Source organism: Mirounga leonina, unplaced genomic scaffold (assembly GCF_011800145.1).
Source record: "Mirounga leonina isolate KUSES-001 unplaced genomic scaffold, KU_Mleo_1.0 Mir_170, whole genome shotgun sequence".
Classification (NCBI taxonomy): Eukaryota; Metazoa; Chordata; class Mammalia; order Carnivora; family Phocidae; genus Mirounga; species Mirounga leonina.
In genome coordinates, this window is record NW_023270433.1 from 13,734,424 (window position 1) to 13,752,904 (window position 18,481).

The 18,481-nt window shown below is 39.0% G+C and overlaps 1 protein-coding gene across 2 annotated transcripts in view; it reads left to right on the plus strand.

Annotated features, from left to right (window-relative positions):
- MEGF9 (multiple EGF like domains 9) overlaps positions 1-17,821 on the plus strand; it is an 83,864-nt gene extending 66,043 nt beyond the window's left edge. The window contains exons 3-6 of one of the 2 annotated variants that reach the window (XM_035015948.1): positions 2,901-3,040; positions 12,023-12,166; positions 12,722-12,991; positions 14,756-17,821. In XM_035015948.1, the coding sequence (XP_034871839.1) occupies positions 2,901-3,040; positions 12,023-12,166; positions 12,722-12,991; positions 14,756-15,207 (1,006 nt within the window). In that variant the 3' untranslated portion in view covers positions 15,208-17,821. The remainder of the gene's footprint in view (positions 1-2,900; positions 3,041-12,022; positions 12,167-12,721; positions 12,992-14,755) is intronic. The other variant, XM_035015949.1, reaches the window with a different exon arrangement.
- Positions 17,822-18,481: the final 660 nt, after the last annotated feature.

Here is an 18,481-nt window from a genome sequence, read left to right on the forward strand (position 1 = left end):
TGAGATATTATGAAGTGATTAGGTATTCCAAGATAATATCCTTTTCTTGTAGGTTGGTGAGTTTGGCAAACACTGTCATTAAAAGTAACTATTCTTCTGTTTACCGAATAATCTGCCAATAGAGAAATGAGGAGCAAGCATATTTTGATTAACATTTTAAAAGCCTTAGAAATTGGCTAATAAAATGTTAGCAATTCTTGGGAAGGCAATTATATCCTTTATAATTTTCTGACAGTTCAGTGAGACTTAGGTTGACTAGTTCCCTCTTGTTCAGTAATAACATATTCCTGAATTTCATATTTGATGAATACAGATTTACTTTGCTAGATTTTTAAGTACCTTGGGATATTCTTGTGTAAGACTACATAAGCTTATGTGTATTGGGCTTTTTCGTTTTATTTTATTTATTTATTTTTTTGTGAAGTTACTTAAGAGACATGCTTGGTGATGTACATTTCTGTTGCATGTTTAAAATCAAGGCTCATCTTCACTATGATCAGTACAAATTTTAACTAAGCTTTAAGCATCAAAATATTTGGGCTTGCATCTCTGGGAACCTTGGACTTGGCTAGGCTGCAGTTTCTCTTCAAGCAGTGAGAACTCTTAGCTTTTGTTAAGGAAGACCTGAGATTTACTGGCAGTAAGAAAAGAGACCACTTTTCTTAGGTGGAGTTTATTCTGGGCAAGGCAGAAACAGCTCACTGGGGCGAGAACCTAAATAAATGGTGAATTGTGGTTCTTGGAATCTACCGAATGAAGCTTGATACCGAAGTAGGTATCAAGTTATTTGGCATGCAAATTTCTTGTGCAAATTTAGATTCAGATTTAGGGAGTGGTAGGTGCCATCGTATAGTAGGAAAAATCTGGCTTTGTATAAATCAGCCTGACTTACTAGGTGTGGACAATAACTTTAACCTCTCTGATTTCCTTCAATAGTAAAACGAGGATTAGGACTTCACTTAGTAGGATTATTTTGAGGATTAGAGAGCATATCCATATTTACTGACATAGGCCCTCAGTAAGTGGTGTTTCATTACTGTCTTCAGCATCAACAACAGCAACACTGCTGCTTTCAGATGGCTCTGTTTTACGTTTTCTGTAGAACTGCTTGTTAGTCAAGCAACTGTGTACCCTACTATACTAGACAGCTTCAAGATAGGAATACAGAGGTCTATGGGTGGCTGCTCAGGATACAAGACTTTGAAATATGTAAAGTATATATTATTTACAGAAGCCTGCCTTCCTTTCCCTTCTGGACTGATTTTGTTTGAGTTAAGCCCTAAAAATATTCCATGTTGAACTGTTTTTCTACTTTTCCACTCCTTTTTGGCATAGCCTGGGATAGTGCAGAGAACTGTAAGGGGGAGAGAGAAGTAAACGTTGACTCTAGCTGCTGAAATAGTTTTTAGGGATGGAGGATGTAGACCTCATTATTTAGCCCAGGGGATGCTGATGAAAAAGAGAGGCATATCTCAAAAAATAAAATAAAATAAAATCCTTAGGTTGGTATACTACAAAAATACACATGGTTGAAAGTTGCTTTACTTCTGTTCTGCAGAGTTCAACTGAAAATTCCAGTAACTCTCAAATTTGGAACTTCTGTTTTTATTGTAGAAATTGGAATACGGGAATTAGAAGGGGATTACTTTAACTGATATGTGTAGAAGCTGTGTAAGTATTAATAATGAGCTTGGGTTCTTGAACTAAAATTATCAGTTCCATGGGGGCTCATTATTAGGAGCTGAATCTCTAAAAAATATTATATTGAAAAGCAGTTTTACCTTAAATTGTCTCCCATCCAATATGACTGGTGCCGTGATATGCTCAGGTGAAGTCTAAAAATTTCAGGTTTAGAATAAGCATATAAAGAAGAGTCACATTGTTAAATAAAATATTTTTCTTCCTTTCTTTGTTTTTAAAGATTTTATTTTATTATTTTTTAAAGATTTTATTTATCAGAGAGAGACGGAACACAAGCAGGGGGAGTGGGAGAGGGAGAAGCAGGCCTCCCGCGGAGCAGGGAGCCCGATGCGGGGCTCGATCCCAGGACCCTGGGATCACGACCTGAGCTGAAGGCAGACGCTTAATGACTGAGCCGCCCAGGCGCCCCTAAAGATTTTATTTTTAAGTAATCTCTATACCCAACATGGGCTCGAACCTACAACCCCAAGATCAGAGTCACACACTCTACTGACTGAGCCAGCCAGGCACCCCTCTTTTTCTTACTTTAGATTTTAGACTTCTTTTTGGGTTGACAATCTAGAGTTTTATATGGATTTAATCCAGAAAGCAATAGAGGTCCCCCTTATAGTCATATTTACTTAATTGTGAATTCCAGTTTAATTACCAGAAATATGATTTTAATACAACCTGGACCTAAAGTAGAAAATTATATCATTTCCAGCATCTAAGTGGATATTAACTGACACATTGATTAAGATCTTGGTCTTCATATTCTTCAGCCAGAAGCTAGGTTGGATGAAGACTAGGTGGAGTTTCTTCTCTTCTCCATATTGGGCAGGGTGGATGCTGATGGAACTGTGGAATGATCCAGGAATGAGATGTAGCAGTGGTACCAGTTCTGTGCCCCACTGCTTAGTAAACAAAGATTTCTAAGCACTGGGGACTTATGTTCTCCATGGCTCCATTATCAATTATTTTAAACTACCTAAGTGCAGAGGATTAAATTGTCACAAATGATTAGTGTTTGTATGTCAATTGAATGTTTGTAGTCATGAAGTTGTTCAACTTACAATGCAAAAAAAAAAAATCACAATGATTCTCGTAATTAGAATCTAGTTGAGACTATTTCTACATTAAGATCATCTATGATGGGATGTTAGGCAACAAAACTTTCAAACTCATTTACTTTTGTTCATTGTCTTTGCTTTTATTTGCAGTTCTGGGAAATGCCAGTGCAAAGTGGGTGTCACCAGCTCTACATGTGATCGATGCCAAGATGGATATTATGACTTTAGTAAGAGTGGCTGCTTGCCCTGCCGATGTAATAATCGGTCTGCCAGTTGTGATGCCCTCACAGGTACGTGCTTTCCTTAACTTTGTCATGTAATTAGTCTTTTGTTCTTTTCACAAATTTCAAAAATCATCTTGGTTGGAGAACTATGGAAGCAAAGAAGACTATATGAACTAAAATTCCAGAAAGGGTAGAACTCTTCCTAAGTAAGTAGATGATCATCAACCATTTTATTTCCAGGGGACATTTGCTGATTCTGGTCATAGGCTAAGGAGCAGATTTAGCCCAAGCAAAGGAATTCTTCTTGAGGAGAGAGATACAAGAAGAGTTTTTGGCAGTTGTTTGGGACTTGTATGATGGATTGGAAGCTAGAAGAGCTCTAAACACAAGGCCAGTTTTCTCACAGGACATTAGCTGATTGTGCAAGAGATGAGAGGCTGGCCCAATAGGTATAAAGAAGTCTCTCAGTCTTGTGGTGCTTGGGAGACAAAATCCCTTTCGAAAGGGGCTCTGCTACCATATACCACCATCTCTCTCTCAAGACACTGCCAGGTTCTGAAGTGTGTGGAGTGGGACCTGGGCTGAAACCACCAAAGGGCAGTACTGAGTCTGTTGTAGTCTTTCAGGGCTGAGGAGACTCAGGGATGCTAGGCCCTTAATCAAAAGCATTAGAGGGCCATGACGAGGAAATAGTGATGAACCATAGGTGAACTGATTCATACTAAAATTGCAGTCCATCGCCAACCCATCTCAATTTCGAACTGGATTGAGGCGATTCTCTCATTATATCTGCCTAACAGAGAAAAGAGGAGTCATCTGTGGTTCTTTTATACATTGCATCTGGCATGCAATCAAAAATACCAGACAATGCTGAGGAGGGGAAATGTGACCAATAATAAAGAGAAAAAAGAAACAATGGAAGCAGACCCACAGATGATCCAGATGTTAGAGTTAGCAAACGATGCCTTTAAAATAACTAAAATTAGTGCTTTAAGGAAATAGAGGAAAACCCAGGAAACAGGTAAAAAGGCAAATTTCAAGAGAATTGGAATCTGTAAAAAAATCAAAAGGTCAGTCTAGAACTGAAAAATACAGCATCTGAAATGAATAACTCATTGCATGGGTTTCACAAAAGATTATTCACAGTGAAGATAAGATGAGTAGACTTGAATACAGCTCAGTTAAAAATATCCAACTGAAGCACAGAGGGGAAAAAAATGCAATGGAAAGAACAGAGCAGAAAAGACATGTAGGACACAGCCAAAAAGACTAACATAAATGTAATTGGAGACTCAGAAAGAAAGGAGAGAGAGATTGGGGCAGAAGCAAAATTTGAAGAGATAATGGCCAAGAATTTTCCAAACTAGTGGAAGACATCAGCCCACCGATTCCAAAAGCTCAGCAAACCCCAGGCAGTATAAAACAAAGAAGACCATATCGAGACAAACTATTAAAAGCTAAAGACAATGAACTCTTCCGATGGTCAGTTTTCCTAAATGTAAGGATTAGAAATCCTTCCTTGGAAATCTTTTTCTCCCCAACAGAAAAGTCAGGACAAACTAGTCTGACAAGTACAAGTGTTTTTATGAGAGCAGGGTAGCAGAGTACTTGAAATTGAAAGTACTCTGGACAGTATTTGAAATTCTTCGTTTTACTCCTCTAGTCCATGGTGAAAAAAATTGATTTAGGAGAAATCATGTTAATTTTTTCTGTTATGTGATCAGGTCCCTGCCTACTTACCGGTTCTCTCTTGTGCTATTTTTTTTCTCCACTGCCTGTGATCCAGTGATACTAGCTTCTAGCCGTAAAACAAGCTATCTTTCCTTGTCCTAAGGTTTACATACATGATCTTTCCTCTGCCTAGAATGGTCTTTCTAATATCCACTATCCCACCGCTAGCCCCTTTACCTTATTAAATCATTATTTTTCCTTCAGGCCTTCAATTAAAGTTTACTACATTGGAAAGCAGTTCCTGATACTCCAGGCTGAATGACAATTCCCAATTATGCACTGTCATACGCGCTTGTATTTTTTGTCACAGTACCTACCATAGTTTATAATTATGTATTTATTTATGATTATGAGTCATGTGTGGCTTACTCACTATATTGTAAGTTCCATGAGAACAGGGGCAATATCAGTTTTGTTCATCATTGTACACAATCTCTAGTACAGAGCTTGGCGCACAGTCAGTACTCACTAAATGTCTGTTAGGTAAATGAACAAATGAATGAAAAAACACACAGAGGAAAGATAAATTTCAATCCTGGTTAAGGACAGGAATGCTTCATCATACTGAGTTGCTTTACATTTCTCCCCAGGTCTTGTACAGTAAGAAAGCGGTCTACATTGCTGGCTCTCACTGCCAGTTGTCCTTGCAGCAAGGAAGTAGATGTCTTTAACGTCAAGTAAATCCCAACCTGTCCTTGCTCAAGATAATTTAAGGCAAAAGATATCCTTTCCATGGTTACAACTTCTAAAAGCAGCTAGTAATAAGAGAAATAGATGGTTTCTCTGTTTGGAAATATAATAAAAGTGGAATTCAACATGAAGGGATGCAAGCACTTGATTGAAACCTGCAAGCTTAATATATAATCAGCCTTTCCTTTTGTCTCAAAGATTTTTTTTCAACAGCGCTGTGATACGGCTGCCCTCTGGTGGCCACTTACTATTTCACGGTCCCTACGTTTCCCCTTTCTGTAAGTCTTTTTCTAGACTTTGTGATTTAGATGAAACAGATTTTAAAGTAACCTTTTTGTGATAAAATATATTGGGGAAAAACATTTTGGAAAACAGTTTCACAATGTGTATCGGAGTCTTCAGAATACCTCCTTGATCCAGTAATTCTGTTTCCAGAAATCTATTCTGAGGAAATAATTCTAAATTCATAAAAAGCTTTGTGTTCAAAGAGGCTTACTAAAGTGGTAGTTATAATTCTAAAAAATTAGATAACCCTATTTCTATCCACAGTGAATGAAGCCAATTATATTACCTACGTAGTATGTGGTTAAGAGCACAGCAAGTGCAATCTTGACTTGACTTTGGCCAAATTACGTAGCCTGTTTCTTCGCCTAGAAATGCAGATAATAACAGTAACTGTCTAATGGGTTGTTGTAATGATTCAGTGCAATATATTTATAAAGCCTTTAATACAGTGCCTGGCTCATTATGTGTAATCAATAAACAGCCACTATTAAACTGTCATTAAAAATTTTTAAAGAGTGGTATATATAACAACATAAGAGAGTGAAAAAAGCAGGGCGTGAAATGACATGGCCATATATTTAGACTATTTGAAAAGCAAAACTTACACTTATACACATAAGGAAAGTTTTCAAGGAAAAGTATTCAAAATCTTAGTGACAGATTTCTTATGGTAATTTTTTTTCTTCTACTTTCCCATATTTTCTAGATTTTATTTATTGAGTATATATTTACTTTAAAATGGAGGTGGGAAGACTATTATTTTTTCAAACTAGAACTTTATGTTCACATGGTGTACTTCTTTTTTTTTTTTTTCTTTAGAAGATTTATTTATTTTTGCTTCTCTTGGGGCACCTGGGTGGCTCAGTCGGTTAAGCGTCACACTCTTGGTTTCAGTTCAGCTTATGATTTTAAGATCCTGGGATTGAGCCCTGTGTCATGCTCCACACTCAGTGGGGAATCTGTTTGAGGATTCTTTCCCTCTCCCTCTGCACCTCCCCCCCACCGTGTACATGCTCTCTCTCTCTCTTTCTAAAATAAATAAATCTTACATGTTTGTCTTCTTCATTTGTACTGTCCCCTAAGTGATCTTATTCAGTCCCCTGGATTTAATTTAAAATGCCATCTACGTCTGGACTAACTACCAGATTTACATTTCTCCCTTGATCCTCACACTCAAAGATCCAATAGTCCATTGGACATCTTCGTCTGAACACCTCAACTGGCATCAGAACCCTAAGACATCCAAAACAACTCTTTACCCTGTAAGCCAAGCCTGCCTTACTCCTAGGGTTCTTCATTTTGGTGACTGACACCATTCAGCCAGTTGCTCAGTCCAAATGCCTAGGAGTCATATTTGGTTCCTTTCTTTTCCTCACTGCAAATAGCCAGTCCATCAGCAAGTTCTATCAGCCCAGCATTCGAAATACACCGTGAATCTGACCACTGTTTATGACCTTTGTTACTGTCATCCTTGTCCAAGCCCGTCATCTCTCTGAACTACTGTGATACTCTCTGATCTCCTCTTACCTCCTCTCGTCCTCTCACCCCAGAGCCCCACCCCACCACAGTCCAGTCTCCACAGAACAATCAGAGTGATCTTTTTATTTTTTTTTTAAAGATTTTATTTATTTGCCAGAGAGAGACACAGCGAGAGAGGGAGCACAAGCAGGGGGAGTGGGAGAGGGGGAAGCAGGCTTCCCGCGGAGCAGGGAGCCCGATGCGGGGCTCGATCCCAGGACCCCGGGATCATGACCCGAGCTGAAGGCAGACGCCTAACGACTGAGCCACCCAGGCACCCCAGAGTGATCTTTTTAAAATGTAAAACCACATCATGTCATTCCCATGCTTAAACCCTCGATGGTTTCCCATCCCTCTTGGAATAAGATTCAGACTTCTTTCTATAGCCTGCATGACTTTACATTTTGTGGAGCCTGCCTTTCTCTCTGACCTTATCTTCTGTTACTCTCCCTTGTTCACTTAGGCTTGGCTTGCTTTCTTTTTGACACGTTAAAGTTTGCCTTCTGCCCTGTAGGGAGGATCAGGCATTTCTTCCCACAACAAAGCACATTGCTGTATTTCTGACAGGTTTATATATAAACTATGAAATGGCAAAATAAATAAGGACAAGGCTTTTTACAGGTGGCGATTTATGTTTTCAAAGCGTTGTCATTGAATTTGGTTGGAAAGGAGCCCGGCATTCTTTTCTTTGACTGGTTGCTTTCTTGGTTACCCCTACCAGATTGGTTTGCCGCCTAGCCAGCGAGCATGATGAGATCATCTTCAGGAAACACTCATTCCTTTTTTTTTTTTTTTTTTCCAATTGGTAATCCGCTCCTTTGGCCATCTTTCAGCAAAGAGAATGTGAATTTCAAGACAGTATTGTTGTATTTTGGGAGGTTCCAGGCAGAGTATAATAAAGTTAAACTTTAGCTAATTTATACATATCTCTTACCATAAAAGAGAGACCCCGAACTTTTAGATTTTAATGGGAATTTAGATTTCATCTAGTGCAGCTTTCTTAATTTATAGATGAGGAAATTAAAACATAAAGAGAAAACATTTGTCTTATGGAATAGTTTTTCGCCCTTTGAAATATTCACGTTACATTAAATTATTAGCCCAAGAATTATTGCACTTTACAGATTAGAAAAGTGAGAGCCAGCGAAGTTATTTCCCGAAGGTCCCATCACTGGTAAGTGATCTGCTGGGAGTGGGACTCAGATCTGACATTAAATACTGTACCAGTTTTCTTATGCTCCCTTGCCTCCCAGAGAGGAGCTATAAGCTGTTAGAAAGGTAAATCCACACCATCAGTTCCTACTGGATGTGGATTTGAAAGGTTATGATCTTTATTGTTATTATAAAAACATTTCCTCCAAGTTTCTCATGAAATGTTTTAAACTTGCTTGAGTTCTTAAAACATTTTTATAATACACATGCAATAGAGTTTATAATGTATTAGCTTTGTAATCAGGAAAAAAATCAAGACAATAAAAAAGGGATACATGCATACCAGAGACGCGTGAAAAGTAGAGGGGAGAAACCAGAGGACTGTTGCCCTCACAGCTACTGTTAGCACTCTGCTGTGCTTATGTCTGTCTGTCTGTAATTTATGAATTTTCTTTCTCAGTGGCTGTGTTCCAGGTGCATGCTATTTTTGAAGCAGAGTAATGAGTCTTATTATTAGACTTGTTTTCATCTTCCCTTTTGAGTAAAGTTTTCATCTTTCCTTTTGAGAAAACATATTTACCACACAGGGTTTTTTTTTCTCATTGACTTCTCATTGTAGGGTATGGCATAAAACAAATGGAAGTAGATTCTCCTGAAAAAAAGTGTTTAATTATTATAAATTTTATAATTTCTTAGAAAAATTTATATTCTAATATAAATGGTTTAATAGAACAGAATGATATTGTGATAAGCACCAAGGCTTGATATCTTATCTAAAATAGTAAAAAGCCCCCAAACAATAAGCATGTAAGCCCAATAGCATTGTAGAAGCACCATATTGACTGTATATATATTTATCATTTTTAAATAAGAATAGCAATATGACCTGTTCTTGCCACATTAGTCACATGCAAATGGCATGTTCTTGGAACACATCTTTCCCCGAACATCCTTATTCTGTTAGAGGACTCTTAACATTTTTTTTTTTTAAAGATTTTATTTATTTATTTGAGAGAGAGAGAATGAGAGAGCACATGAGGGGGGGAGGGTCAGAGGGAGAAGCAGACTCCCCGCCGAGCAGGGAGCCCGATGCGGGACTCGATCCCGGGACTCCAGGATCATGACCTGAGCCGAAGGCAGACGCTTAACGACTGAGCCACCCAGGCGCCCAGGACTATTAACATTTTTGAGATATTTTGAAAGTTCAGGACTTTATCAGAACTTGTTTTCTTAAAAATTATTTCCATTGCACATTTTTACCAGGGGGTGAGCAGGTGGCCAGATTTTACACATAATGCAGGTTTTGATTTTTCCAAACTGCAGAACACTTTAACATTTAAGATTATCTTATTTGTTGGGGCCCCTGGGTAGCTCAGTCGGTTAAGTGTCCAACTCTTGATTTTGGCACAAGTCATGATCTCAGGGTTGTGAGATCGAGCCCTGCATTAGGCTCCTTGCTGGGCATGGAGCCTGCTTTAGATTCTCTCTCTCTCTCCCCCCCACCCCCCCAAACAAACAACAAAAGATTATCTTATTTGTAGAGCCAGAATCCTCAGTTTGCAGTTTCTTAGTATGTATTTTTTTAGCTCTTTTTATTGTCACAAAGATACATAGCTAAAGAGGCATCAGAATATAAAAAGATCTGGAAAGATATCAGTACCTAATGTGTTTATCATTGTATGAGGATATACTACTACTTTGTTACGTATGTGAAAAGTATCATTAACACTAACAGGCCTTAAAAAGTTATGTGATTGGGGCGCCTGGCTGGCTCAGTCAGTAGAGCGTGTGACTCTCGATCTTGGGGTCATGAGTTCAAGCCCCATGTTGGGTATAGAGATTACTTAGAAATAAAATCTTTAAAAAAATTATATGATTGAAAGCGACATTTGCATGTAAGTTTGATTTAGTTCAAAGTTAAGTGTTCAGGTAATACATTTTTGAACCTGTCTTTCCCCGTCAGTTCATGAAGTTTGGGAGAATTCTGTTGTAATTACTTAAGAACTGAGGTGTGCCATGTGTGTTAATAACACTGTCATTATTTGGTTTTCCAGATTTTGCCCCAGTTGTCAGACCATTTTATTTCACAGCCTCAGTCTCTCTCCCCTTTTTCTCAAATATTTCACTCATAAGGAAAAGAAATCAAATACAACTGTTTATGAATAGTTTCAGCATTGAATGGTGTTTCGCTTATCATGTAAAATTTCATTGTCTTAGGTTTCTATGTCACATTTTCTCCCTTATTCCTGTAATAGCAGTTTGAAGAGTCCCTGTGCGTCTCTATGGCCCCTTAAAGAAGGGGTGTTAATTGCACTGCGCTTTTTCACTTTCTGTTTTCAGACACTATGCTGCTTCAGTGCCTGCACAATATCTTTACTAATAGGGTACCACAGGAGCAGTACTACAAAACACATCCTTTGCTCTCCTCCTTCCTTTTCATTTCTCTACTAATTGTTTCTATCTTTAAGTTTTTATTTGTTTATTTTTTTAGTAATCTCTACACCCAACATGGGGCTCAAATTCACAACCCAGAGATCAAGAGTCACATGTTCTACTGACTGAGCCAGCCAGGCGCTCCTATTAATTAATTGCTTTTACTTTTATCTCGAATTTTTTTAATATGAAAATGTATGGAGAATAATATAACGCATACTCATGTACCTACACCTAGAATTAGTAAATATTAACGTTTTGGTATTTTGCCTAATATTTATACATATTATATATAGTTATACATTTGAAATAGAAAATTTCAAATACAGTTGGAGTCCTCTTTTTTTCCCTAGTCTCGTTTTTCTCCTTCCCTCCACAAAGATAAGCAGAGCATAAAATTTTCCTATGCCCCCTCAGTCCATATTTGATTTTTATTGCGTATCATATGTATGTACCCATTTGCTTAGTGTATTCTGTATCCATTTGCTTAGTATTGTTTAGGATGGTTTTTAAAATTTTACAAGGTAGGGGCGCCTGGGTAGCTCAGTTGGTTAAGTGACTGCCTTCAGCTCAGGTCATGATCCCAGGGTCCTGGGATTGAGCCCCACATCGGGCTCCCTGCTCGGGGGTGGGGAAGCCTGCTTCTCCCTCTCCCACTCCCCCTGCTTGTGTTCCCTCTCTCACTGTCTCTCTCTCTCTGTCAATTAAATAAATAAATAAATAAAATCTTTAAAAAAATAAAATTTTACAAGATAAGTAAGTACTCTCCATCTGTTTTGTATCATTCTGCAATTTGCTTTTTTTCAATCAACATTGTTTTCAAGATTTATGCATGTTCATACATATAGGTCTAGTTCACTTTTTTAACTATAGTAGCCCAACTATGAAAATAGTATATAATTTATTCTTTCTTAAGAAGGTCTTTAGATTGTTTTTATTTTTAATTTGAAAATAGTTGGCCTGCTTTCTGTATGTAGTCAACCATCACCTGGGCTTATTGCTACTCTACTCATGTACCCAGCCTTTCCCCAGAGTTTACAATCTAGAAGGGGACACGGACCTCACAGACGTGGCCAGTGTAGAGATAAGATGGGGTAGAAGCTGAACTCTATCTAATTCCTGTCGGACCACTTCTTCTGGTGAACTTGTAAAGTCTTTTGTTTGCATGTATGATTTGTTTAACGGTATTGTGCTTTCAGAGTAAATCTTGAACTTCTTTAAAAAATTTGCTTCTTTTAGGTGCTTGTTTAAACTGCCAGGAAAATAGCAAAGGGCATCACTGTGAAGAATGCAAAGAAGGATTTTATCAGAGTCCTGGTGCCACGAAGGAATGTCTTCGCTGCCCGTGTTCAGCAGTGACATCAACAGGCAGCTGTGTCATAGGTGAGGCCTTCCTCTAATTCTTCACTTTGAGAGGAAACACCAGGCAATCAGCTATCAATTGATATCAAGTGCGTTGATAAATGAAGTTCTGGGCCAAGAGGAGAGTGGAGTGAGTAGGTGAAAGGGAGTTATAAAAACAGCAAAGGTTTTTCTTTCTACAGATTTGCAACCAGATCCAAATACATATATGAAATGAGACTCGAGGGAGAGATGAGGAAGTTTTTGTTAAAATCTTGTTTATTCCATCTGTCACGACTAAAGAAGCAATAAAATAAAAAGTTATGAGTGCCTCGTCATTACAATTATTCATATTCCTTGAGTAAGCGTATTTCTTTTGTTCCCCACCTGCAGAGATTCTCTGGAGGGCCCCATCATTTTTACAATTAACTGGACAATTAAGAATTAAGAAATAAGGTATAGATCATTAGTCTCTTTAAGTTTGAGAAGAGATAGTAGGGAGGGTTTAAAAACCAGTTTGACGACTAGTAGTTGGTTTGCATTTTTCACTGTAGCTTGAGGCTGTACTGAGTCTCTTTTGTGTTTTCTCCCTTTTAGAATTGGGTGAATTGGAACCCAGGTGTGTCCAGTGTAAAGAGGGTTACACGGGCCGGAACTGCAACACGTGTGAAAATGGCTATTACAATTCTGACAGCATCTGCACCAAGTGCCAATGCCATGGCCACGTGGACCCAATTACAGCTCCAAAGATCTGCAAGCCCGAGAGTGGCGAATGCATCAGCTGCCTCCATAACACCACTGGGTTTTGGTGTGAGAACTGCCTAGAAGGCTTTGTCCAAGACCTCGAGGGAAATTGCATCAAGAAAGGTAACACTTCACCTACGGTGGTACATTTAATATCTAAGCCTAGCAGTGAAACGTTCAGAACAGCCACCTTTAGCTTTATAAAACCTTCCGATTCCACCAGAGGAGTTTTCTGGAAATAGATTTTGATAGATATTTGCCTAAAGGGATCTCCTTCTATTCCTCCTGCTCTCCTGCTGCTCCAGAGTCAACTCCAGAAATCTGAGGCCCACGACAAAGTCATTGCAGGCTTCCCACATTTTCTCTTCATCTATTTTCATTTTTATGTTAATGATTTAAAAGTCCTATCATTTCTTTTATCCTTTGCTTCCTATATTCTCATCACTTCCAGTGACCATCAAAGGTCGTTGGAAGTAGGGTCCTGTAATCTGGTTGGAAGTTCCAGCTGAGAAACAAGAGTCCACCGTGGCATCTGTCCTAACTTCGGGCCAGAGTTTTCCCATGTGGGATGGAGGAAAGAGTAATGATATTCCTTTTGACTTTTAAAAGAAAAAGTTACTCATATGGGCAAAATGTTTCTTGCAGGAAAGGTCAGTAAAGGTTTAGATAAAAATTAATGATTCGAAATTCAGGATGAGTTAGGGATATTCAGGCTTTATTGGGTCACAGAGTGATTAGACCATCCTCTTCTAGAAACCACTCTTTGATATTCTGACAGATGCTGAATACTGGGCTAATGGTCTATGGCAAGTGTCGTCCCTCTGCCATTTTCTTGATATCCTTATTCTCTTGTGATCGAGGCTAGAAGACGACACTGAACCCTGTCACTAGCCTGGAGATCCTGTCACTCACTTCCCTTTTCCGTTTGGAGGCATGCTTCGTCCATGCTTAGCTGACAGGATTGTGGTGATTTTTCTTATTAGTTACTAGGTAATGTAAAACATGCCTCTTTTGGGGATAGATTAATGTGTCTGGCTGTGGTGACGAATTAGAATGACAACAACAGAAGCCATTTTACCAAGTGCCTACGATGGGCCACGCCCTGGGAACATTACTTGCGGTAATGTTCCATTGCGCATTATCTCAGCTAACCCTCCCCAGAAACTCCACAAAGTACGTATTACCATTCCCATTTTACAGATGGGGAGCCTCAGTGTTAACAAGATTCACTTACTTATCTATAGCCACACAGGTTGGTATTTCTACTCAGCTGTGCTCCATTAGCACTTTAATTATGAAATCATCTATGATATACACAAAGGAAGAATTACTACACATATGATTAAAGGAAGGCTGTGTTTTCTCTTGGCTGACATCAACTCTGGATATTTAAATTGTGTTTTTCAGAAGTAACTAGAAATACAATTTTCCTTATTCTGTTTTTGCCTCCTTTGAAGAGAATTTCACCCTTATGAAATGCCATCAGACATGTTGAACTGATTTTAGTTCAAATGATTTCCTTTTTATCCCTGTCACTTTTAACCAAGTGATTCAGGACTCAGTGTGACATATTTACTGCCTTTGCAGGAAGATGTATGAATCTATCCCAGAGTCAAGAAGGATAGGAAACTCCAACATTAGAATGTTCCCAAAGATTTTAATATTATACATTTGGGAGAACAGCCATGGATGTAATAATCTAGCTTTCTAGACCTTGATCCTTTTCACTATATTTCTTTAAAAATTATTTTTAACTTGCATTACCTTAAAGCAGAATATCATGTCAACATCCCATATCAACTTCCACTCCCATGTGTATTTCTTTTATTGTTTCTTAAAACTAGATAATTTTGTCTTTTACATTTCATTCTCTGTTTTTATTTTCAGAAGTTATTGTTCCAACACCTGAAGGTTCTACCATTTTGGTTTCCAATGCCTCTTTGACCACATCAGTGCCCACCCCTGTTATAAATAGTACATTTACCCCCACAATCCTGCAGACTATCTTTTCAGTAAGCTCTGCTGAAAACAGCACATCAGCATTAGCTGATGTTTCATGGACCCAGTTTAACATCATCATTTTGACAGTCATCATCATTGTGGTGGTGCTGCTGATGGGATTTGTGGGGGCTGTCTATATGTACCGGGAGTACCAAAACCGGAAACTCAATGCCCCCTTTTGGACCATCGAGCTGAAAGAAGACAATATCAGTTTCAGCAGCTACCATGACAGCATTCCCAATGCAGATGTGTCAGGACTCTTGGAAGATGATGGTAATGAAGTAGCTCCCAACGGGCAACTGACCCTGACAACACCCATACATAACTACAAAGCCTAAGGAGCTAGACCCGTTGTCTGGATTGTTAGACCACAGTGCTCACTAAGACCACATCATCTCCTGGGCCAGATGAAGCCTGGGTAGTTTGCTGAGAAAGCAAAGGCGTAGAGTGCACCTGAAATTTTTAGGTACAAATTTGTAATGCACTTAGCCCATTACTCTTAGTTTCCCCCATGAAGATCTGAAACAGTCGCTGTCAATAAGGACTTGTGGTAAAGTATATTTTTGTACCAAACTACATGGGAGTATAGAAAGGCTGAACCCTGCAGTGCAGCCCACATCTACTCTGACCTCCAAACAGACTCCTGGGGAAGTGTTCACCAAACCAGTGGAAACAAGATGGAAGTGGAGGGGGAAGGACTGCTGGAAGACTTTTCATCTCCATTCCTGAGACACCTTGCTTAAAAGGAGAGTCAGGGATGATATTCCTTTTACTGTGCTAAAAGGCATCACTGAAGAAAGCTTAACGTCTGGGCTGTATCACAATAAACTCGACTGTTTTTGAAAAGGGGCAGAAAAGTCTCAAGAAGATCTTTAGAAAAGCTTGATTTTTCCTTCCCAAATTCTTGCTCAATGATAGAATCAAAGCACAGAATAAGCTTCTAATGGTAGAAAGAGGAAGGCAACATCTGGGAGCAGGAAGCTGATGGTCCTCCTTAGGGTCTCAGTGTAAATGGTACATTGTCTAAAAATAAGGCCTCTTCCTGCCTCTAGAGAAATAAGGTGTATATAGTTAATGTAGCATATCTGGTCGACATTGTATTTGTATCTATTTGTAAAAAAAAATCATGTCATATTTTATCATCTAGAATTTATTTGTACAGCAGTTAATGGTGTTGTAAAAAGAAAATATGGGGATTGGTTAAAATAGAGTAACATAGATGGCAATATTGCTAGAGCTGGGACTCTGGTGACCATCAGTCATTTTTAGTCCCTCTTTGGACACTGTTGAAATTTATAAGAGGTTGAATGTTTCTAACCTTTCTTTCCCTTTCTCAGTCTCAAAATAGAGTTATATGTTCTCTGACTTACTGTAGATTCAAGCAATAGATTTTTAAGCGATTGATCGTTAAGCTGGGATAGAGGCTGGGCTCTCCAAAGCACTCCCCCGATTAGACGTTAGCCTGTCTACATATTTTACATAGATTAATGTACAACGTATCCTCACGAAAAAAAAATGTCTCTAAATGTAGAAGATAGTCTTCCAAAGGAATGAGAAATATTTTAGTTCCAAAAGAAAAGCCATCGTATCACTTGGGATCCCCTGTTTTCATGCCTGTGAAATATTTATATTCTTCCTCCATCCCCCTCCAAAAAAACACCTTCTACATTTGAACATAGCTTATCATCCAGACTCCACGAGGTCTGCCGTCTTCTTGTCCAGTTAGAGGGTAGCTCTGGAGGTGGGTGGGTACAGTTAGTCCTTGCTTACAGACACAGATTTTCCCTAGAGGCCACATACTGTTGCTCTCATCTGTTACAATATTGACAGATTGTGGGTTAAGCAAGCCAGGAAAAGCAGCCAGAAGTCAAATATAGATATTTATTAGGAGGAATGGCAAACTGTCAAGTGGTTAGGAAAAAAAAGCAAGGATTTATTAGATCAGACCTAGGATATCCAAGTTGACAGCCTTGCCTAACTTCCCCCAAGAAAAACCTGGAATTTGGTCATCCCTCTGTAGGAGACCCCTCAGTCTTCTCAGGTTTTAGAGATGATGTTCTGGAGGATGGACAGACAAATACCTACTTCTGGTAACCTGGGGTGCTCCGAATATTTGGCCGTTGCTCATGAGAATAGAGGTTACGTGGCATTATATTATATTAAAATCAGTGAATATGGCTATAGCCCTTTGCAGTTCACAGAGCACCTTTCCATATATGTGTCCTCTGTTCCTCATCATAGCCCCCTGAGGAAGTAATTATTGTCCCCATTTTATAGATGAGGTTAAATGTCTTGTTCAAGGCTATACAGTGTGTCATTATTAGGCTTGGAATCAGGCCTCCTAATTGAAGCATACGTTCTCTCAACTATATGCTAATACGGAAACTGCCTAGCCCCAGACAAAGAAGGCTGGGAGGAAGAGTCCTGTCTGGGACTGTTTCTAACTTCTGTAAGTACAAGGTACAGTCCAGGACCATACAGCTGGGAAGGAGTTTGTGGAAAGGACATAGGAGGATTACTATCTGAAGCTAGCATTGGTGATAAGACGGCAAAACCACCAATTTGTGCTTCATTAACGTGAACGAATCCTCCCAAGCGGGGAGGGAAAATGTGCTTTCCCCACAGCTGCCACCTTTGCCCGTACAGACCGAACACTGCACAGTTCCAAGGAAGTGTGCAAACTGACAGACCTGCCTTTCTCCCAGATTGCCAGCCCTTCAACGTGATGGATTGAAGGTGGTGAAGAAGAAACATTCGTTAAGTAGAAGTTAACCCAATAGAGAAAGCATGAGTGTTTGTCGGGGTCTAAGAGCCAAAGCTAAATCGTCCAGATTCTGGCCATATAGAGACTTTTTGAAACAGACCTTAAGAGATATTGCAGACATTGTATCACAAGGAACGTTAACCTTTAAGCACCGACTAACAGCTCCTAGGTCATGTTCTTAATTCTTCCCAGTGGAAAAAAAAATTAAGGTCTTGGAATTTGTTTTAAACAATATTCTTCAATGCCCCCTGCTTTTTGCTGGGGGAGATAATTTTGCTCTAGAATTTAAATCAATCATGAAGTGATCTACCAGCAAAATCAGACTAGGAAACTAGAGGGAATATGCATTACACAATATTCATTCCTCTGAAGGCAGGATCCCTATGAACCATGGCGTTCAGCACTGGGATCCCATCAGTCCTTCAGAAAGATAATATTGGAGGAATTTCTAAATAAGGATTAGAAATGTGTTTATTTTCAAATAAGGCTAGTGTGAATCTTACTGATAAATGACAGATACTGCTATTAAGTGATAATTGTATCTTCATTCATTCATTTTCATAAGCCCTGATGCATTTCTGACAGATGCCCTAGGTACTGTTGTTAACTATGTCTGTCCTCCCTTACTTTCCTCTCCTTCCCTGTACTGTCAAGCTCCCAGATGTCTCTTATTAATGGAATTTCTCCAGGTATAGGGAAAAATGGTAATAAAAACTAAAGCTCACTTATACTAAGGTCCTACGGATTTGATGTGTTACTACTCTGAGGGGTACCTGCATTTTAAGAGAGAACAGAGCAGATGTGGGATGGGAGGAGAGAGATCTGGGGGGAGAGGATTTGTACAGTGT